At 34.1% G+C, this 23,900-nt stretch overlaps 1 protein-coding gene across 7 annotated transcripts in view; it reads right to left on the reverse strand.

The window, feature by feature from the left end:
- RAP1GDS1 (Rap1 GTPase-GDP dissociation stimulator 1) overlaps positions 1 to 23,900 on the reverse strand; it is a 150,686-nt gene that overhangs the window by 36,442 nt on the left and 90,344 nt on the right. For 4 of the 7 annotated variants that reach the window (XM_024993023.2, XM_024993024.2, XM_024993022.2 and 1 more), the window contains exons 5-6: positions 13,422 to 13,571; positions 457 to 585 (exon numbers count right to left, since the gene is read on the reverse strand). In XM_024993023.2, the coding sequence (XP_024848791.1) occupies positions 457 to 585; positions 13,422 to 13,571 (279 nt within the window). 7 annotated transcript variants of the gene reach the window in all.

A 23,900-nucleotide genomic window follows, 5' to 3' on the forward strand; every position in this document is an offset into this window, starting at 1 on the left:
CAAACAAAAAGGGGGAAAATCTCATTCTGTTTAATCTATAATGTTTATAAGCATGCAAACTTTAAAACTGAATTCATCCTATAATTGTGAATACAGAATACAGAATAATATTGTGTGCACATAAACTAGGAATCAAAGACTTAAAAAGGGCTGCACATTCCTTTTCTGCCCCCAATCCTAAACTAGACTGCATTCATTTATTTTCTATTTTATCTTTAAGCTATATCTTTAGTGAGCAAAAACACATAAATTTCTTAGCTCCAATTATAAACAATATAATCCTAAAATGTAATAGGATCTACACTTTAGCACTGAAACAATGTATCTGTGACGTTTCAAAAAAAATAAACTAGAAGAATCTAAATGGATTTCCAGGTTAACATCTAAAGAAAAATGTATTCTAAGTATATTAATCAGTTATGAATAATTACATTTTGGTTCATGTCTGGGACTTACCAAGTTCTGCTAAATTGCCAAACGCAACAAGACACATTTCTGTAAGAGCTGCATTTTGGCAGTGGATGCCCAGTAATTTAACTAAGGTAGGAATAACACCCATGTTGATAAGCTGGGCTTGAAGGGAATCTGTTAAAAAACAAACAAACAAACAAGAAAACAAAACACAAAAAAAGTGTTTACGTATTAAATGGACATTAGTAAGAAGAAACCACCTCTTATACTCCCTACTGCAAACACAATACTATTTCATACTATTTTAATTATGGTAAAACAAGGTTAAATCCACTCATAAGTCTTGAAAATGTTTAAGACATTAGTTCAAAGGAATTGAATTTTGAAACTTTTCAACAGCATTTTCAAAGAAATTTAGAAATGACAATAATTCAAGTAATATGTCACATCACCAGTTTTTTTTTTTTTAATGGTCTTATACCTTTACTAAGTAGGTTTTAAAATGCATAAACAATTAAACATTACTATTGGTTTTTAAGTTAAAAGGTTAGACAAAGTAACACTTGCATTACAGGAAGACACAGAGTATATGAAAAGCATAAGAAAAAAAGCAACTTTAATAAAGACTAAGAAGATAAAAAGTCTTAGAACCCCTTAAAAACGCTTAATAAAGAATGAAAAATATATAACACATTAAAATTATTATTTACTTGCAGCAGAGTGTTCTTTGATGACTGTTAGGAAGGAAAGTTTTAACAAGGAAAAAATTTGGTTACATAAAATATTTCTCTTTTCAAAGTTTTATTTAATAATAGTGACAATCATCTTAGGAAAGAAAGGAAGATTTGGCTTGAGAGGTAAAGAGGTCAATATGGCTTTGTTATCATTGCTTGCCTTCATTTTCTAAGAAACTAATTGATTTTAAAGTTCTTAATAAGCCCCAGATTTTTCACAACAGCTCTTCATGAACACTGATAATAGAATACCTGTAACAGAGTTGAAGGTAAATAAACAAAAACGAAAACCAAAAGTACTACCTCTAAGAATAAGCAGAAAGACACTATGAAGAAAGGCACTCATATGCCTATGCAAAACACTATCACTACTAACACCTGCTTCATCTAGAGGAAAGCTTTCAAAATCTTTTTCTTTTCCTTTTAAAAATCATATGCCATTTTCAAGTTAATAATTTTCTCCAAATTTATGTATTTTTTTATCTAAAGATAAAAATCTGTTTCTTACAAAACACATTTTCCTCATAGCATGCATCCCTTGATGGAGTTTGTGTATTAATCTCTTTACCACTCTTCAGAGTTCTTAGGCTTCCCTGGTGGCTCAGTGGTAAAGAATCAGTCTGCCAATGCAGGAGATGCCGGTTGGATCCCTGGATTGGGAAGATCCCCTGGAGAAGGAAATAGCCCACTCCGGCATTCTTGCCTGGGGAATCCCATTGGCAGAAGAGCCTTGAGGGCTACAGACCACGGAGATGCAAAGAGTCAGACATGACTTAATGACTAAACCGTAACAACAACATAGTTCTTAACCTATAGATAAGATGGTTGGGTGACCATCAGAAAGAACATAAAGGTAAGGCTGAGCTGTCTCACATGCCAATTGATTACTTGCCTAGAGGTCTGTGTAGTTAATTTTTCCTGCTTTTAGAGTCAAATATGACGAGATTGCCAACAAGAGGCTTGTCGGCCCTGAAAACTGATGGTAATTATGGATATTATCTGGCTCAGTTGCCGGTGGGATGGGAGGGGGAGTCATCTATACTAGAAAGAGGCTTATTACCAAAATAAGAATAGAAAACAAATCCTGAGACAAATGAAGTTTACACTGAAAGTTCAAATAGTCTAAAACAATTTCAAATTTTGCAGTGGAATTATGAAGTCTTTTCTAAAATGACATATATGTAAAAGAATGTATTCAATTAAATGATTCGTTTTTATGCTTCTGATGCTATTTTTTTCTTACTATACAATTCAGTAATTAATGAATGATTCACAACTCTTACATTATCTTACAGGCAAATCGCCTATTATACCTATAGTATTACATGTATTACAGTATATACCTATATGTTATATTGGCAGAATATTTGTATCTTGGTTATATATTTATAAAGATCATGCACCAAGAAGCTTTCCAAGTTAGAGATTATTTTGGTTACTTACCAGTTGACAGAGTGCCTTATTATTGGATCACCTCTGCAGATCCTTATTCTTTAGCAATATTTTTAACTTTATTTATTCCTTTTGACTACCTCTTCAAATACTGCAGAACTGCTGAATCATTAAATCTCAGGTACGTAAGCGTGAGCACTAGCGCATGCATTGAGTGAGTCAAACTCCACTATATGTCTGCATATATGTAAGCATCACACACCCCCTCAGTACTGTTGGTACAAACTATGAAAATCCAACAGTCCAGGGACATTAGAGGAATAACAAAATATAGGAAGGAGCTAACAGGAGAATGCCACTTAAATAATGCTCTTCATGTTTTCTGAACTTGGCATCTCTACCACTTTCTTTGACCACTTTTACAACATTATGGATTTTGGTTCCAGGGATAAGAGGGCCAAAAAAAAAAAAAAGAGAAACATTGCAGAGTTTCATACAATCTGTGGCATACAAATTGAAGCAGCAATATTTGAAATTGTGGTAGATAAGCAGAAAAAATAGCATGGTCCAATGGCATATGGTATAAATTGCCATAATTCATGAAAATCACATTGCTTCATTAAAATGTGTTTTCAAGCTACCCAGGAGCCAAATTAACTGTGTATTCACATACAACACACATACCACACACAAGTAAAGAGAAAAAATATATAGTCATCCAATGGACAGGCCTCATTTTAGACCACTTGGGTCCCCTTCTTTTATATCCATTTCTATAAAGATAATTAAAACAAAAATTACACTCAAATAATTCTAAAATCTGTTCATGCCAATTGCAGGCAAGTCATTCTCCTTTGTTAATGGAGGCCCAGAAGACAGAAATATCTTAAACAGGCTGATACAAATTTTCATCTCAAGATAGGCAGGCATCCTAGAACATGGTTCTCAAAGTGGAGTCCCCAAAACCCTTTCAGAGGATCACCAGGTCAAAATTACTTAAAACACCAAGATTTGATTTGCCTTTTTGACCGTGCTGACATTTCCACTGATGGCACAAAAACAGTAGTGAGTAAAACTGCTGGGGCATTAGTATGAACCCCGTCAATGGCACCAAAATGTAGTCACTGTATTCTTAAAATCACACATTCACAGTAAAATAAATGCTATTCTTTTCAGCAGTTAAAGAAATTTAACTTATTTTTTCATAAAAAGATGCTATTTATGTTGACCTATAATGGATTTTTATTATTTGAAAGTGCATATACTAAATAATTTTTTAAATGTCTTCATTTTAATTTCCAATATAATATTGATAGATATAACGCATACATATAAACAAAAATTCTTTGAGATCTTTGGTAATTTTTAAGTGTTTAAAAGAGCCCTGAGATCAAAAGTTTAAGAACCACTGTCAATGGATTACCTAATTTTTATAGGAATTGGGGAAAAAAAAAATAGAAAAGAGTTCTAAAATTCAATGATATGCTTGGCAGATGTGACAGAAGAAAAAAATTAAAATTAAAAGCACGGTAGGAATCCTAGATACTGGTGCTTAGATATTTTGAGTGAGATAACATTAATTAAGCACTGGAACACCTCATTTTGCTTATATGAGTAGATATTCTACTTAAGTCTAGGAGAATATTCCATGATTAGATCTGTTTCCCTATTTCAGTTACAACTTACTATGTTATCAATACATAGTTCTTTTGAGGGTTAAGTAAAGCTCCTGTTTGTGTGGAATAAATTAGTATTAGTTCTTATTGCTGGAAGCAAATGATTAAGTTGAGTCACTTTTTCTTATTGCCCAGAGAAAGCTGTGAATAGACTTCAAAGGCCATGGCTGACACTCATGCTGTTGTGAACGGTATCAGGGATGTGACTTATAAATTAAAGACTAACTGGAAGAAATCCTCAGAACCAGTTCACATTCTCTAGAGACACTTGAGAGAATGAGACATAATTCAAGACTGAGACTTATCGCATCCTTCAATGAATACCAGCAACTCCAAAACAATGTCAGAGCTCAACAAATACAGTTCACAAGAATGCAACCCAGGCCCATACATAGCAAACATGTATGTGTGAAAGACAGTCTTTAGACAGGACAATGTCATAAACGTCTGAAGACTTTTAAAAATTGCTCCTGACACACATCACAGACAGATACTGACCAAAATACAGAATTACAAAATTACATAATATCAAGATGACACAGGCCCTGCATGATCTATGGGAGGAAGAGGAAGAAAGGCACTGAGGGGGTGCAATACAGATGCATATACAAAGAGATATATAAGGCAATCAACGCATGCGCTGGTGTGAACACTTACCTACCTACATTTGAATTTCAATGGTTCCAAGTTCTTCAGGTCACACACACATGGAAACTCCAAAGAATGGAGATCTGGAGAGAAGATCTCAAGTTGAAGAACCTTTTTCCCCCTGAGTTTTCAGTTTAATGTTTCAAACATTGGTATAGATTATAGGTCCAGAAAAGTATGCCAAGAATTCTAGTAACTCAACTGAAGTTATGTGGATCAATTACTAAAAAGTATAGGTTTTTAAAGAAGATAACACATGTTTATCTTATTCCCAAGAAAAGGTCCTTACAATGTTAAAAAATTTTTAAGCTGATTAATAGGACATAATGATGAAACTGTGTCAAAGTAACACACATAGACAATTCAAAATACACAGTCTCTACATCAGTATGTAGATTTGGTATGTATAGTATTCATAGTGTAAAGAGTACAACAGTCTTATTTATAAGCTTGCACAAAAACCACATCTAGAGTCTAATTATATATAGTGGAAACAATAAAAACAAGCAAATATAAATCCTGATGAGTTGGATAAAAATCATTTGGGTACAATAAAGAACAAAAAAATTGCCCTTTACTAATGGCACATCTATATTTCCAAAAATATATATATAAAGTAAAAATTAGATATGATGTAACAGTGCAGTATAATTTGTGAGCTGAAGCAAGTTGTAGCTCTATCATTACATTGAAAAGTAAACTGGCTTAAATACAGCAACCAAGAGGATGGTCTGTGGTTAAAAACTTTATACATACACATGTGCAAATACAAGTAAAGACTTCCTGATTTCAGTTAAACTTATTACCTAATATCTTTTTGTTGATTGATGAGGAAAGGGAAGAATTTTTATTCTAAATCTAATGCTGAGCAAATAAAACCAAAAATATTTACAATTGCTTAAAATTAACTTCAATTATTTTGAAATTTCTGTTTACTCAAAACATGCATTTCATGTTATGTTTACATACAGATTACCTCTATAATTTAAGCCCCAGGTTACATATCTCAATGATAATCAGCAATTTTCAAAAAAAAAAAAAAAAAAAAGGAATCAAGATTCATTAGTATTTTAGAGTACTAGAGGTTTAAAAATAATACACTTACACATTTCGTACTTTCTGAAAGTTAACAATAAAAAGTGAAAAAGTTTCTAGGTTCTGAAACTAAAAGAGTCTCTACAGAGCAAAATTTTCCTTCTGTAAAAGTTATAGAGATAAATGACAAAATTACATGAGTGAGTAGAACATAAAAACAACAATAACAATGGAAAACCTGAAAGCAAATCACAAGAGAAAGGAAAATATTTTATATTTCTTAAGAGGTCTGTTCATTTACTGTTCTCAATCCAATGACATCCAGAATGATTATGTCTTTCTTAATCTAGTAGATATTTTTTTTCCCTAGGCTCACTTCAGGTTAAATTACATATTACAGATCACCTATTGTTATAAGGAATTGTTACAAAGAAGATTCCTACAGATCCATCTAGAAAATTAAGAAAATTCCTACAGATACATTTAAGAAAATTCTATGCTTTCACCTCAGACATAAACTGGTCTTTTAAAGGTTAAAGTTGTTTGTTTTTTAGAAGAGGACTACAGTCAGCTATTGCTTAAGTGGCTCTTAACTGAGAGAAAAACATTCAGTCTTGGCTCTCCTATGGCATGGCTGAAAAGCCACATCTACAGTTAAGTATAAATTTAAGCATAAATTTTGTACAGCCAATTGAGCTGTGAGGCTAATATACAGACAACACATATATCTTGCAATCATATGTGTTTAAAAACATAAAAATTCTGTTTTCCAAACGAATGCTTTGGTTTTAACAACAACAAAACAAATAGTAGTAGTTACCCTAGAGAATTACTATGATTAAGTTTTTACACTTTAAAATTACATAAAAGTTATTTGCAACACACAAACTGTGTTAAGAAGTATCTACATAAGCCAAAGATTTCTGACTTCTTTCCAGTAAACATTTTTCAATTAAATTTGTTTTTCAGTAAGTAAAATATAGGCAGTTTGCTGTTAACTAGATTTTATTTGTAGTTAGAAAATAGTTACTAATTTTCATACAAGTTAGCTTATACATGATACTTTTCTGCTATAATTTCTTGATGAATGAATTATTTTAAGTGGTCTAAATTAAAGATGTGCTGATATCAGACCATGTATCTCTGACTTTTGCCACAGCTCTGTCAAACAAGAATGTTTATGTCAGTGTCACCTCTGGCACCTACAAATTTGTGCATAGTCAATGATCATGTGTTTGATACCCTCATATTTCAATTAGTGCAACATAAATAATAAAAACAAGGCCTGGTCTTTCCGTTTTCCCTTCACTATCTAACAGGTAAACATTTCATATAAAAATCTCCTAATGTGCATCACATGCTGAAATTCTATCAGCTGAAATGTAAATGTGTATTTATATTGCAATATTAAAATGTGGCAATAAGTAATGATGGTGAAAGCTTTATAAATGTAGAAATTAAATCAGGGCAGAATAACAGAGATTTTATCATCTATTCTCTTCAGAATTTACAACAAAAAATAAATGTTAGGAGTTTTTTTTTTTTAGTTAATTAATTCCATTCCAGCCATGAATCTTTTTAAGAGAAAGTCCAATTTGAGAATTCTTTACATCTTACGAGGATGAGTTAAAGTCAGAAAGCCAACTCTGCCACCTTAAATTTTCATTATGAGGACATTCTCAAAAGTAATATTCAACAACATCTTATTAGTCACCTTCTACACATGTTTTTACGTTAGAGAATGAGAAACCCCCAACATATTTTGTTACCCTACTGTCCTCAGTTAAAATTGGTTATTTGGTATGACAATTCTAAATCCACTGTCATGATTATAAAAGCAATCCAGAAGCTAAAAATGCTGCAAAAAGTATTACTTCTTTAATATAATGTCAATCTTAACATTATGTTAACAAAACTATGGCAATCACTTCATTTTTTGTGATATATTTTGAATTCTTGTATTCAGAAGTTTATTCTATAATAGCCAAAACTGAATATTACTGGTAGTAATCGTTCATGTGGAATCAAACTAACATGTACATTTGGTACACCTCTACTAAAAACCAAATTCAGAATCTGTCCATTAAATAACAGTATTATTAGAGTAACAGTTTAGGAGGATTATGACAAAGAGCTAGTACTCAAATTGGTCAAATTTAACAGGCAGAATTAGCAGAATAAGAACAATTGACTACTCTGTCATTCAAAAAAACAATTTGTTTAAAATGACATTACTTGTAGCAGAACTTCATGAATGTCACCTGCTTCAGAATGATTAGAAAGCTCTGTTGGTCAAACAATGAAAATTCCAAAATTTTTACAAAGAGAACAGCAATTAGCTAATAAAGAATTCTAATGTAAGTTTTTCATGCACTTCAACTAGAGTAATTTGACAAACTGAGTTTCAATAGATAGAACTTAAAAGTACATCTCCCATGCCGTTTTAAACAGAGGAAAAAAAGAACAGAAGGTAAAATAAAAACTATATACAGAAAAATTAATATACTTAAGAAAAAAGACAATAAATTGCAAATATACACTGTTTTGCCTTTTCCCCTTTAAGTTAGCCAGAAAGTTTTTAGTATTTAGAGAATTTGCAGAATTATTAATTAGCTTATATGCACAGTAAGTAAACTTTGAAACTAGTTCCTCATTCATGCAAAGCAAATCATTCTCTAAGCATCTAACATCTAGGAAGCATTCTTTCTTACCTATAATAAAGTAATACCAAAACATAAACAAGAGGCTCAGGCCGAAGTGCACTTCTAGTTTTTAATCAGGATTATTCCTTACTAATTTCTATTCTTCCCATTTTAAGTAAGAATAAAAATCAAGTAAGCCAAGTTAATTGGGCTGAGTTCATTACAAAAATGAAGAGTATTATTAGAATTGAGAAACTGCTGGTTGAAATGAAAGTAGCAGCTAATACTAACTACATATTAAGTGCTCTTTAAATTAGAGGAGAGAAGATATTCTTTACAAGCCCATTTTAAACAACTGGATTTAAGTACTGGGCTTAATAATTAAATTCAATTTTTAGGCTCTGACACTCCATGAAATGCACTTCTTAAATCACACAGATGGCCTCCCTCCAAACATAGTTCAGTTATTGTAAGTCCACTTGGCAAATACATTATCATGAGAGTATGCTAGAGAGATTTCAGGAACCATAAAAGAAGAGAAATTAACTCTTTAAGTAACAAGGAATTATTAAGATATCACAGAAAAATCAGCTCTATTTGTAAAAATCGTATACATACACACACACACACATATGTATTGTATATATATGATACCAGTAGTCACATGAAGAAGCCTACCATAGACTGTGCATATTAGTCACTTTAGAAGGAAACTAACTTTTCCTTTCCTGATGACATGTTTATTTCCTCTACTTTTTTCTCTGATGGCATAGGTTATATAAAACAAGTAACTTCTAGTCTTTGCTTTAATGCTTATCATCATTAATAATTTTTCTTAGGATTATTACAGATTTTTTCCTATATTTTATGTTTGTAGCATACGAGTACTAAGAAAAACATAAACTCTTGGTTTCGGAGTTTTCCAAGAAATGTATGTTGGTTACCAGAGTTACTTGTAATATAATAAAAATGGTGGCCATCTAGATTCCACGACAAGGCGCTAAATTATTCCGGTGCTTTGCTTTAGATAACTGGTTTATTTCTATTCAAGCTGCAGTCAGCTTTCCAGTATACATACACAGATTTGTCAAGTTGGTGGATCACCAACGGTAAATTATTAACCACGGATCTGGTGCTGTTACTGTCAGCTTGTTTTCAATGCCACTTCCTCCTATAATGTGACAGGCAAGAGTTTATAACGGTCCTAACTCATTTAATGAAGAAAATGCATACCAGCAACATATATTTCTTCCAGTCACTGATTTTGCTGATTAAAAGAATTTAGACAATACAAAGCACCAGGAAAAGTCAATCTATTATATAAATATTTTCCAAACTCCTACTATATTCCAAAATGATGGTGTATTTGAAAACAGCTGGATATGTGAACAAAATTTTCAATCTTCAGTGCAATGTTTTGGCACTGGGTAACCAAAGCTAAGAAAAAAAAAAAATCCAAGAAACTAATGAAATTAAAAATACCTACAATAATAAGTTTGAGTTCTGGTTTATAGAATAACTAAAACTTTAAAGTTATAACTACATAAAGTTCACATTTCCTCAAACTGAATGTCAAATTGTCAACACGATTTTCTCTAACCACAACAGTCAGATGTTCAGAATATTTTGGAAGGTCACAGAACGGAAGCACTTTCTCACCACGTGAAAAACAGGTATGACTTTCTCAAAAAGGAAAAATTTGAAATGATTTTCACTAAACAAAAAGTTTTATTCAGTTGTTTTATTTAAATATAATTTCATTTAGCAATATAATTGATACAACTTTTCTAGTTTTCTATTCAGATAGTCTACACTTAATTGTCTGAATATAAAAAGTTTTAACTGCTTCACTAGTGGGGAAACAAAAGAATATATCTAGTTTTTAGCTTAAAAGTCTTAGCAGTTTCTCAAGTTTTAGAACTCATGAACCTTGAGTTGTATATAGTTTTATCAAAGGATATAAAAATGACCTTACTGAGTGTTTTCATTATATATCTTTCCTGGATGTGTTTAGGAAACTTGATTTCCTATTTAATGTATTCCAAGATCTGAAATGCTCAGAGTTGTCCACTAAAAGGACAGGAATCAAGATATCCTGAGCCTCAGCCTGGTGTCAAGCCACCTTTAAGACTAACAATTTGAAAATGTTCTCACTAGAGAAACTATGTTGGTGAGTCTCTGTGACCATTTCAGTAGTTTATCTTCATATTTAAAAACTTTTAACTATGAAGCTGAAGAGTACCTCCTAACTACTAAGGAGACAAGTTATTGGGCCTGAGGGTAGAGTTAATTTTTCTGTTAGAGTAACAAGAAGGTATTTATCACTCAACTATTCTACTCAGAAACTAGCAGAGGCTTGATGTACTGAAATTCAATAGCAAATACACATAAAAAGGAATTTCATTTATCAGTTCTAATAAAAAGTGCCTCCTGACTCTGAAAACACTCTTCAGGTGGACGGGATCAATACCAAATGATCTGCTCTTGGCCAAGACCTAAAATTAAGTTGGAAAGTATTAAATATATTTTAAAGAAAATAGTGATAATGGATACAACAAAGATACTTAATAATTATACAAACAAAAAAGGATATAATTTAAGTTAAAGAGCATTATGAAGAAAAAGAAATGCTTCACAAACTATGATTCCCATGATAGACAATGTAGAAGGAAGCAAAGGAAACAACATTGCTACAAGTTTGGTATTCTTTTAAAATACTAAAGGAACTTTATTTCTGTTTTACCTAATAAGTTTTTAAAAGTGCATTCAAACTGCAGCTTTTAGAAGAAAGGAATAAAAACATCACTGCTCCAAAAATGTTCTAAGAAAAATTAATATAGCTTTCCAAAATATATAAGTTATTTCTTGGGAGTACTTGCACACCTGGGGGTGAGGGGGTGGGTAACAACGTTTACAAAAGAAATATATCATGCATTTAGACCATGCATTCTGCAGGTGTTAACATTACCTTCTCAGTACATTTTCCTACACGGTGTGATATCCTAATTAATAGAGAATCACAATCTCCTTAGATTAGAATGAGTGATGTTGTTAAAGACCATTCTGGCTATTTGATATGCTTTTGTACAGATTTTTGAACAGCTTCCTCAAAGGATAAACAGCAAGTTTAGGTGCATACCAAGACTAATTCTTTTACAGCCAAAGCTGCCATAGTAACTTAACTAGTTTCTTTCACTTATATCTTTCTAAACCATTCTCCCACTTAGCTCTTGTCCCACTTTTGCAGATATCCAAGCTTAAATGAAATGGAAGGAAAAGGAAGTGACATGAATATCTGGCCAATGATTTCTTAATGCAATTCAGATACCTGTGTATTATGATCAAATTTCAATTCTTTAGGAACTGGCTATTCATTTTGTAGATTATCCAGATTCTGCATTTCTGCTTTGCATATTAATATGTTTAGGGCATTTTGTTTTCAAAAGTAAACCTACCAGAGAGTAAGAAAAAGAGTGGAAACTGACCCTATAAAGACTACATCTGTTATCAGTTCAAGTAACAGGCAAGTCATTTAATGAATAAGAACTATTTATTATCATTATAATGGATAATTTTAATTCAGAAGTTTAAAACCAGTGTTTCTTGGAAGGATGCGACTTGAGGACACATTCTGTTTAGCCTGTACAGTAAAGAAGCAAATGTAATCCAACATATAAAAAGAGAGGTCACAAAAAAAGTTAAGTATTTTAACTTCCTCCTACCACCAAATGAAAAGATTTGGCAGTAGTTGGCCAAACTGCCAACAGAAACAAAGGCTAGAGAAGAGCAGTAGCTCTCCCCTTTCAACGGGAAAAGGGCTATAGTCCCCACCACCTGCTGTTGTCACTAACACCAAGGTCAAATGTCAGTAGTCATTTGCCATCAATGTTTACCTTTCTTTTTTAATTATTCAGAATATTTCCTTGGACTCATGAAGAAATAACAAATATACCTAAAGACCCCCATGTTTCTAGAACATGGGAAAGAACACTATTACATGTTCAGTATACAAGTAAATTTGTCTCTGCAAGAGACTTCCAACTTAAAATATCACGAGTCACAAAAAGACCTTATTTGTATTAATTCTAGGAACACACCAGAAGTTGAGTGTTTGAACCATGCAGTAATTCATAGAAGAAGACAGATGATTTTTTTGTGATATTTAAAAGTATGGTGAAGAATACTTCATTTCATTGTTTTTATGTTTGTTTAATCAACAACCATATAGGCTCTCTGAAAATTGACATATCATTTGTTGCTGGGTTCCAAGAATGTTTTACAGACACAAGAAACTTGTGTTTACAAATACTTATTATTTTTTTTAATTTAATTTTATTTTATTTTTAAACTTTACATAATTGTATTAGTTTTGCCAAATATCAAAATGAAACAAGTACTTATTAAATTTCTAAAATATCTGCAATTGCTCTGAAGTTTATTTTTCTAAGGCCAGATTTCATTACATTTTTTTTTTTTACTGTTACAAGTAAATTTAGTATCTAGAGAAAATAATTTTATTTATATAGACAGTGTTTTTGTTTTAAAATTGCTCCTGGTATTAATATAAAGTAATACACAAAAAGCTATTTTAACACTGTATATTTTTTAAATGTTCATAACAAGAAATCCCAAACCATACCATTATTTTGTTTCTTGGTTTTGGTACTGATTAGCATGGACAACCCTTCAACAATTAGTAAATTAGACCACTGTTTATTTTTGAAACATTGTAATTTAATATTGGCTAGTTACTAATTTTATATACTACTTATTAACATGAATGCTTTGTTCATAATTTTCCTAAGTATTTTTAGTGTATACTACAGTAATGATGATTTTTAATTTCTCCCCCACAGACAAAGCAAGTTTTCAATTTTGTTTACCATTCTTCTCATTGCTATAGTTCATCAGCATGCCACAAAAGACAGTCAAGAGCTTCTCACTGGCGGGATCTGTTTTACTGCACAGTGACCTTAAATGGTCAACTACAATCTGTGCACCACCTGCTTGGTCAACTGCACTTCTGCCCTCATCTGTAAAACAAAGAGTCAAATTAAAAATAAAAGAAAAAAGAAATGTACCTTAAAATTTCAAATACAAAACATAACAGAGTTATTCCTTATTTAGTAAGCAGAAAATAAACCAAAGTAGGGCATTAAGTGTCTTCTTGGAAAGCAAAACAAAACAAATAAACATGGAAATGGGGGTGGGATGGGGAAGAGAGGCAATCACTTTTTAGGAGAAAAAAAGATTATTCTCATTGGTATCTTATAGGAATTTAAAGAACTTCTCTGGGTCCTAAGAGTTTATGACTGACGTGAAATTTTTTGCCTTCTCTTTCACAAATGAAAACTCTGTGTAAGAGGAGAAAAACTCGAACTAAAATTTGATTGGAATTTTTTTTTCAGTTTGGAAACCACTAAATGTTTCTTTCTCTCAGTGGTTTCAAAGTCAGTTACTATCAAAGACAACCATCTGCAGTACAGCTTAACTCTAGATTACAATATGTAATTGCTAAAGACTAGTACTAGGGTCTTTTTACTGGCATTTTCTATAGTACCTAAGCATATTTCCTCTTTCAATTCTTAGTAATTTGCATTTCATTTTTCCTTATTCTTTCCATTCAAGAACACACCAATACACTTAAAACATTACAATCAATGGTCAAGTGGTCAAACATACCCTCTGCTATGTGTACATCACACAGAAGAGATATCATTTAACTATCGGAACATAGATATCACTTTAAAATACTTTTGCAAACTTTAACACAGAATTAGAAAGAGATGAAAGAAAGAATATGTCTTTCTAAATCTGACTTCCTTATATAAAATATGATAGACTCTAGAACAGTGCATACAATAAAAATGAGAGCCACAAATGTGAACCAAATATATAATTTAAATTTACAAGTAGCCATATTAAAAGCATAAAAAGTGAAAAATTAGTTTTAGTGATATGTTTTACTCAATCCAAAATCTCTAAAATATGACCACTGCAATACACAATAAAATTGCTAGTGAAATATTTTACATTCTCGTCTTAGTAATAAAACTTTGTAATAAATCTTTGAAAGCCAAGTGTATTTTATATTTTACACTACAGTTACATGTCTGTTCAGACTAGCCACATTTCAAGAGTCAAACCTGGATAGTGGCTGCCATACTGAACTGTGCAGCTATAGAAGCATACAAAAGGATCAGTAGAAGAAATGCCTCATAAAAGAATTACTGCTATGAAATTAGTAAATGAAATCTAATAAAAGAACTGAAACTAAGATCATATCTTTATAACTGTTGCTGAATCATAATAGAAAATGAAACAACACATATCATTTCCTGTGGTAGAAATACACACACAACTTATATAGCAGGGCTTCATAATTTTTGAAAATTTTAAGGAAATCCTTCCTTTTTCCAACTTCTGCATTCTTGACAGAAAACATGCTTCTTCACTTTTACAGAGAGAAAAGAGAACACAACAGATACAATCTTTCTCACACTTTCACCTTCTGCACTATTAGACCGAGGATAATATGCTTCTTTTCCCAATCACTTTCAGAATCTCATACTGTAATTAAAGTTCATGGCAACCCACTCCAGTACTCTTGCGTGGAGAATCCCAGGGACAAGGGAGCCTGGTGGGCTGCCGTCTATGGGGTCGCACAGAGTCGGACACGACTGAAGCGACTTAGCAGCAGCAGCACAGCTAATTAAGGGCAAAGAAGATGTATTTTCAACAGAAAGTCAACTTTCTTCTTCAAGTAAATAAAGTTGTAGACATGTAATACACTGAGGATCTGAATGCAAAGAACGTTTAACGATGAAATTCTTGGGACTACTCCTGGTTGTTGGCATAGAAATGAGCATTTTTGTTACCTAAAATTTGAAATGTTAAGGTTATTTTAATAAAGGCAAGGCAGAAGTTTTTAATATTTAAAAGCCTGTAGTATCACTGAGGTAATGACTTTTAAAATAACTATAATCAGGTCTTTAAGTTAAGGATTTTGTTAACTTTGCCCATAAGAAAGCTTCTTAACCTCTACTGAAGTCAGTTTCCTAATCTGGAATGGAGGGGACGAGGAGAAGATGGTCAAACTTCTTTTTAGCTTTGACATTCTCTTATTCATTTCAATTTCTACTTCTATTTCTACTATGTCCATGTTGTGCAAACAGGAAGTACTCAGTATATGCTGTGTATTTTTTTTAATGTTTTAAATTTATCTATTTTAGCTTTCCAATTATTAACAATTATATTAGTAATTTAGGTACTTATTTTAATGTTCTCAAATAAATACCACTAGAGGCTATAAAGACTTATGGCAAATAAATCCTTTATATAAACTAAGCTAGAAAGCTGAGCTCTGAAAAATTATACTGTCTAGAAATAACAATCATAATTTTTGACGTGTTTTTACTTAGTGAACAGAGAGGTGATTCAGAATAGATGCTTAAAGTCAAAACAATTATAACACAAGTCTTTACTAGCATTGGTTTGTAAAAGACAAAGACATCACAGTAACATTTATTTTAATCATGTTTCTCAAGTTTTTTCCTTCAGACTCCACTACTATGCCACCTTTAAGCCTCTATGAACAAATACTTTGTTACAAGACAATCTGAACGTGTATAAAATATAGTGAACAAGGATTTTAAAACAAACAACACAAATCAGACTCATTTTAAATGCAGGGGCACAAATACTATTCTGAGCCTTTTTTAGTCAATAACAAACTATAACTGAGATTAGAACCCTAGATTTTAAGCTTCAAAGAGGCCAAAAAGTGCCCATTCATTTTCAGTGAATATCAGTGAATTTTTTTTTTTTTTTTTTTTTTTTTTTTTTAGCATTAGCACTTAACAGTGCATCAAAGATTTACTGTTTCCACTGCAAGATGAACTGGTTCCTAAACTTGTTAGGTACCAGAGTGTAATCACTCAAACAGGAAATGAAGTCTGTTCCACTTTGGGAAAGGTATGCTCATAATTTTATCTGAAAATTACTAATACACTTCTGGGAGATGGCCCTCTTACTCAGTATGCCTCATCGGTAATGCGGGCATAAATACCAAGGGACCTCGTGATCTAACTTTAGCATGGCGCTGTCATCTGCAAGTGTATTTCTCCCACCTCTGCAGTAGTTGCTTTCCAATATTTCAGGTTATTATTGTTTTTTTTCTTTTTATAGTCATTACACCTCGAGGATGACAAAGATGAGAGTGTGGAAGATTAACGATCACAAAACTTACACCAAAAAGGGAAGCTTGTCTATATTATATGAAAATCCCTTATAAAAGGCAGTTCATTAACCAAAAATGCTTTATACATTCAGATTTTCCCCATCTCTCAACAGTGATGGTTTCCAAAGAGAACACTCAGTAGTGAAGGCCACGCACTTGTTTTGCATTAGTTTGATACGCTGAAAATCAGAACCTTTAAAGCATCTTGTAAATGGGAGAAATGAAACTGGACCTGGGTAGGGGGCTGGGATGGGAGTGATCACAATGAATATGTGACTTCGCTGTTGACGCACACAGCAAGGGAGCTGGTGGGAAATGTTACAGCAGACCTGACCACTGCACAGAGGGTTGATCAAGAACACAGTACAGGTATCAAAAAAACCAAAAATCTGAAAACAAAAGTAAAAAACAAACTGCAACTTTGCCAACTTGTAAACAGGAAAAGCATTTCACAGATTCAAAGTTCAAGGGAAGTAAACGTTTTAAATTATTTTTGTCAGTTCAACCCTGATTTAAAAGTATGGCTAGCAAGAGGAAGGAAGCCGCAGCCCTTGGCATCCTGAGCAAGCAGCAGCTGTCTTCTGAGAAGCAGCCACTTCCAAGCCTCTCTTCTCAAAGATGCCACGTGAGGAGGAGAAAGCTTCTCTCTTGAATCCCGTCTCTTTCTCTCCACACGCCTGGGATAGTCAGCGATTGCTTCACCTTCTGGTCTTTATGATCCTGGTTGCTATAGATTTAGACGTGGGGAGACTGGAGGGGGGAAGGCAAATTCCCGAAGGATGCTACGGGCCACTTCCACGTTATTCTGGGCTATCTCTAAGGCTCTTTTCACTTCTTCAAAGGCATAACCCTCTCCCATGAGTTTTGCAATTTTTGCATCGACATTTTCCAATGCTGCCTCAGGCCCGTGGGGTTTTCTGTGGTGAATTTCTGGTGCAGTCCTGCGGGGTCGTGGTTTAGGAGGTCTGGCTGGTGCTTGTGAACCATCTGAAGATGAAGGAAGCGGATCATGGTCCTGTAATGCTCTGTTGGATTTGACATTTTCACCTGGTAATCTCCTAGCAGGAGGCAAAGGAACTTGTTATGTTCCTTTGTGTTATGAAATTCAGATGTCTTAGATGACTAAATGAAAAGTATTACTCAAAATCTCCAAACTATTTCACAGCTGAGTTAAAAAAAAAAAAAAAGACTGAATTTCTAAAGTCTGCCAGAATTCTGTATGAATAATGCTACAAATAAGGAGTAAATATGATAAAGTTTGTAAATATTTTCATTAAAATGATTTTAAAAAGTCAGCTGTTATCTTTAAATTTACCTGAATTGAAAAGTAATCAAATGCCAAGTTTCTTCCTATAAAAAACAAATTTATGACACACAGATTTATTCATGAGTATATTCTTAGACCGTCTTTTAGATTCATTAGTTTAATATCTTTATCTGAGATAATGCTACTGATAAAAGAGTATGTCTTTGAAATACAGACATTATTTCTGCTCTTTATGGGTCAATTTGGAGAAGGCAATGGCACCCCACTCCAGTACTCTTGCCTGGAAAATCCCATGGACGGAGGAGCCTGGTGGGCTGCAGTCCATGGGGTAGCTAAGAGTCGGACACGACTGAGCGACTTCACTTTCACTTTTCACTTTCCTGCACTGGACAAGGAAATGACAACCCACTCCAGTATGCTTGCCTGGAGAATCCCAGGGACGGGAGCCTGGTGGGCTGCTGTCTATGGGGTCACACAGAGTCAGACACGACTGACGTGACTTAGCAGCAGCAGCAGCAGCAGCATCAGCATGGGTCAATTCTGTCTTGCAAAAATGTATTTTCAAGTCCTAACCCCCAGTACCTCAGACCTTATTGAGAAATAGGGTCATTGCAGACAGTTAAGATGAGGTCACATTTCCGTGGGTCCTTAATCCAATATGACTATTATTCTTATAAGAAGAAAGAGATGCAGACAGGAGAATGCCATGAGAAGATACGAAAACACAAATGGAAAAGACATTGGTGAAGAGCATGTGATGACAGAAGCAGAGATTGGAGTTTGGGCCACAAGCCAAGAACTCCAGATGCCACCAGAAGCTAGAAAGAGGCAAAAAAAAAAAAAAAAAAAGAAAAGAAAGTCTCTGCCTACAGGTTAAAAGGGAGCATGGTCCTGCCTGACATCTTGATTTTGAAGTTACAGCCTCTACAACTGTAAAACAAACTCCTGTTGTTCTAAACCACGTTTGTGGTACTTTGTTATAGTATTCCCAAGAAACTAACACACTGATCTACATAAACAGTGTAAAATATTCAAGTCTCATCTTAAAAAAAGGAATAATTTGACATTACTTGGCATTAAGTAAGCCTATACTATATACTCAGATTTTACACATCTCACAGAAATTAATTTTCAGATTACTAACAATAATATTTCTCAAGCAATTATATACTATAGGATTTTAATTACTTAATAATATAGAAGACTCTCAAGAGTCTTCTCCAATACCACAGTTCAAAAGCATCAATTCTTCAGAGCTCAGCTTTCTTCACAGTCCAACTCTCACATCTATATATGACCACTGGAAAAACCATAGCGTTGACTAGACGGATCTTTGTTGGCAAAGTAATGTCTCTGCTTTTGAATATGCTGTCTAGGTTGGTCATAACTTTCCTTCCAAGGAGTAGTTCAGTTCAGTCGCTCAGTTGGATCCGACTCTTTGCGACCCCATGAATTGCAGCACGCCAGGCCTCCCTGTCCATCACCAACTCCTGGAGTTCACTCAGACTCATGTCCATCGAGTCAGTGATGCCATCCAGCCATCTCATCCTCTGTCGTCCCCTTTTCTTCCTGCCCCCAATCTCTCCCAGCATCAGAGTCTTTTCCAATGAGTCAACTCTCTGTGTGAGGTGGCCAAAGTACTGGAGTTTCAGCTTTAGCATCATTCCTTCCTAAGAAATCCCAGGGCTGACCTCCTTCAGAATGGACTGGTTGGATCTCCTTGCAGTCCAAGGGACTCTCAAGAGTCTTCTCCAACACCACAGTTCAAAAGCATCAGTTCTTCGGCACTCAGCTTTCTTCACAGTCCAACTCTCACATCCATACATGACTGCTGGAAAAACCATAGCCTTGACTAGATGGACCTTTGTTGGCAAAGTAATGTTTCTGCTTTTTAATATGCTATCTAGGTTGGTCATAACTTTCCTTCCAAGGAGTAACAGTCTTTTAATTTCATGGCTGCAGTCACCATCTGCAGTGATTTTGGAGCCCCAAAAGATAAAGTCCAACACTGTTTCCATTGTTTCCCCATCTATTTCTCGTGAAGTGATGGGACCGGATGCCATGATCTTAGTTTTCTGAATGTTAAGCTTTAAGCCAACTTTTTCACTCTCCTCTCTCACTTTCATCAAGAGGCTATTTAGTTCCTCTTCACCTTCTGCCATAAGGGTGGTGTCATCTGCATATCTGAGGTTATTGATATTTCTCCCGGCAATCTTGATTCCAGCTTGTGCTTCCTCCAGCCCAGCGTTTCTCATGATGTGCTCTGCATATAAGTTAAATGAGCAGGGTGACAATATATAGCCTTGACATACTCCTTTTCCTATTTGGAACCAGTCTGTTGTTCCACGTCCCGTTCTAACTGTTGCTTCCTGACCTGCATACAGGTTTCTCAAGAGGCAGGTCAGGTGGTCTGGGATTTCCATCTCTTTCAGAATTTTCCACAGTTTATTGTGATCTACACAGTCAAGGCTTTGGCATAGTCAATAAAGCAGAAATAAATGTTTTTCTGGAACTCTCTTGCTTTTTCCATGATCCAGCGGATGTTGGCAACTTGATCTCTGGTTCCTCTGCCTTTTCTAAAACCAGCTTGAACATCTGGAAGTTCACGGTTCATGTATTGCTGATGCCTGGCTTGGAGAATTTTGAGCATTACTTTACTAGCGTGTGAGATGAATGCAATTGTGTGGTAGTTTGAGCATTCTTTGGCATTGCCTTTCTTTGGGATTGGAATGAAAACTGACCTTCCCAGTTCTGTGGCCACTGCTGAGTTTTCCAAATTTGCTGGCATATTGAGTGCAGCACTTTCACAGCATCATCTTTCAGGATTTGGAATAGCTCAACTGGAATTCCATCACCTCCACTAGATTTGTTCATAGTGATGCTTTTTAAGGCCCACTTGACTTCCCACTCCAGGATGTCTGGCTCTAGGTCAATGATCACACCATCATGATTATCTGGGTCGTGAAGATCTTTTTTGTACAGTTCTTCTGTGTATTCTTGCCACCTCTTCTATTGTCTTCTGCTTCTGTTAGGTCCATACCATTTCTGTCCTTTATTGAGCCCATCTTTGCATGAAATGTTCCCTTGGTATCTCTAATTTTCTTGAAGAGATCTCTAGTCTTTCCCATTCTGTTGTTTTCCTCTATTTCTTTGCATTGATTGCTGACTTCTTTCAAATTAGATAAAGTTTACTTTTGACTTAGATTAAACAAAATATTCATTTAAGATTAGCTTTTAGCAAAATTCTTACAATAAATTCCTATATCTGGAATCTAAGGGCTGAACTATTAATATTGAAGCATAAAATTATTTCATGAAATATTTAGGTATTTATGAAAGTGGTAATTCCTTCAATTGTATTACTTTGAGAAAATAAACCAGAGACATAATTTTAGATCAACACTATCACCCAGTGAGCTGTTGATCCTCAAAAGTCATGTGAACTCTGAGGCCTCAGTTTCCTTATCTGTAAAATTTAGAGGAGATGGATTAGATGACTTCCAAAATCCCTTCTATTTAAAAAAAATTATAAATTCTAAGCAGGTTTATTCCCTTAAATTTTCTAATTTATCATGGTTCCTTCAATCTACATATTCTATCCAAGTAACATCTGAATATTTTGCTAAACATGAGAGTTTAAACTTTTTGTATGTTTATCCTCAAAGTGTATAAGAATATAAAGATATGGAAACTGCCCAACTGCCATTTCCTCTTGCATCTCTCTCTTAAGAATCTTAGACTTATTACTGCCACCAACAAAACAAAAACAAGCAGCAATGACAAAATTCAGAAAAATGTAACAAAATGGACTCGTTCTTTCCATACCAGTAAACGGCCCTACCCTCTGGCCAGTTGCTCAAGCCCCAGATCATTTCTCCCTTACCCTTATTCCTGATTCATCCACCACTCTAAATACTTCTCAAATTCGTCTGATGCCTCTCAGCTTCACTACTACAACCCTAACTCAAGTCACCATTATCTCTTGCCTGGACTACTACAAGACTTATAATTGGTCTCCAGGCTCCCTTTCTTAAGTCTTCCATTCTTCTCAACCCACTTTTTATGCAGCTGCAAGAGTGATGTTTTTAAAATCTGTATCAGATTCTCTTGGATATTTTCTCATTACTCTCGAATGACCCGCAAAGCTTTCTGTAATCTAGGTCTTATTTTTTTCTTCCAGTTTATTAAACAACACTCTCCCTATTCACCACAGTTCATATACCTTGCTCTCTTTCACGTGGTTTGACCACACCAAGTTCTTTGCTATACTTCTCCAGGGAACACTCTTCCCCTTCTCTTTAAATGGCTTATTCTCATTTTTCAGACTTCAGCTCAAATAACAAGAGAACTTCATCTCCAGATACTCTCCATTATATCTTCTTGTTTATTTTCTTGATACCAATGATCACTGTAAATTCCTTCTTTTTGTAGTATTTACTCGTTTATTATCTATCTCCTCCTTTACAAGATCCACAAAGATAAGGAGTTCTTGCTCCTATTTTCTGATTCCCAACATCTTCCAAAGAGCTGACAGTCATGATGTAAATTAATGAGTTGTATCATTATTTTTTAAGTCAGACATATTGGCTATGATATGCATAACTATACAGGGTTTTCTGTATGCTTCTTAAATATACTGCCTTTTACTTTTGCCTCAGTTCAGTCGCGTCCGACTCTTTGCGACCCCAGGAATCGCAGCACGCCAGGCCTCCCTGTCCATCACCATCTCCCGGAGTTCACTCAGACTCACGTCCATCGCGTCAGTGATGCCATCCAGCCATCTCATCCTCTGTCGTCCCCTTCTCCTCCTGTCCCCAATCCCTCCCAGCATCAGAGTCTTTTCCAATGAGTCAACTCTTCGCATGAGGTGGCCAAAGTACTGGAGTTTCAGCTTTAGCATCATTCCTTCCAAAGAAATCCCAGGGCTGATCTCCTTCAAAATAGACTGGTTGGATCTCCTTGCAGTCCAAGGGACTCTCAAGAGTCTTCTCCAACGCCTAGTGATATTTTATTTTCCTGGAGCAGAATACTGGTAAATAGACACCCTTACATTGTTTTTCAAGATCAAGTCAAAAGACACTTATGAAATCTACCAAGGAAGAAAATTAACTTCTGATGCTTACATTTTCCCCAATTTCTATTATGTACCTTAGACATAGTCAAACATATTTTAAGCATTCTAATGAAAACTTTAAATTCATCAACATCTTTGCTGAAATCCCAAAAAAACAATTATTCACCCTCCAGGTGCAGGTAAAATGCATGAAAGATTAGATATAAAAGCAAAAACTATAAATATTATGTCAGTGAAATTAAAAAGTAAGTCATGAAGGAAAAAACATCATGACCAATAAATACCCATATATCAAAAGGAAATATAAAGCTTGCAATTCTGTGGCAGAGTACTATATTCAGATTTAAACACTGCCTTTATTTAACGTAGGATAATTTCAAATAGATTTATATATTTACATTTATAGCATATGATCAGGAAAGGAAAACACTAATTCCACAGACGCAGCTTAAAATTAGGTCACAGTGAGACATCTGATGGACAGCTTTGGTGTGCCCACTGTTATCAGTATTAATTTCTACAGAGCAATAGATTTTTCATGTCAGTCAAAATTCTTGACAACTCTAATTTTTTAAAAAAGCCTTTAGATAATAGTAGAGCATCTGCAAATCACACTGTATTTGCTAAAGAAATCAATGAAGTACTCTATTTACTATAGCTTTATATTTCTACATTTATCAGCAAAAGACTGAATATCTATATATTATAAATTATTAATTAAACTCAATCATTTAATAAATTTACCTTAAGTCTCTTCTGAACAGCATTCAGGTAACAAGGTA

This window comes from Bos taurus, chromosome 6, assembly GCF_002263795.3.
Source record: "Bos taurus isolate L1 Dominette 01449 registration number 42190680 breed Hereford chromosome 6, ARS-UCD2.0, whole genome shotgun sequence".
Taxonomy (NCBI): domain Eukaryota; kingdom Metazoa; phylum Chordata; class Mammalia; order Artiodactyla; family Bovidae; genus Bos; species Bos taurus.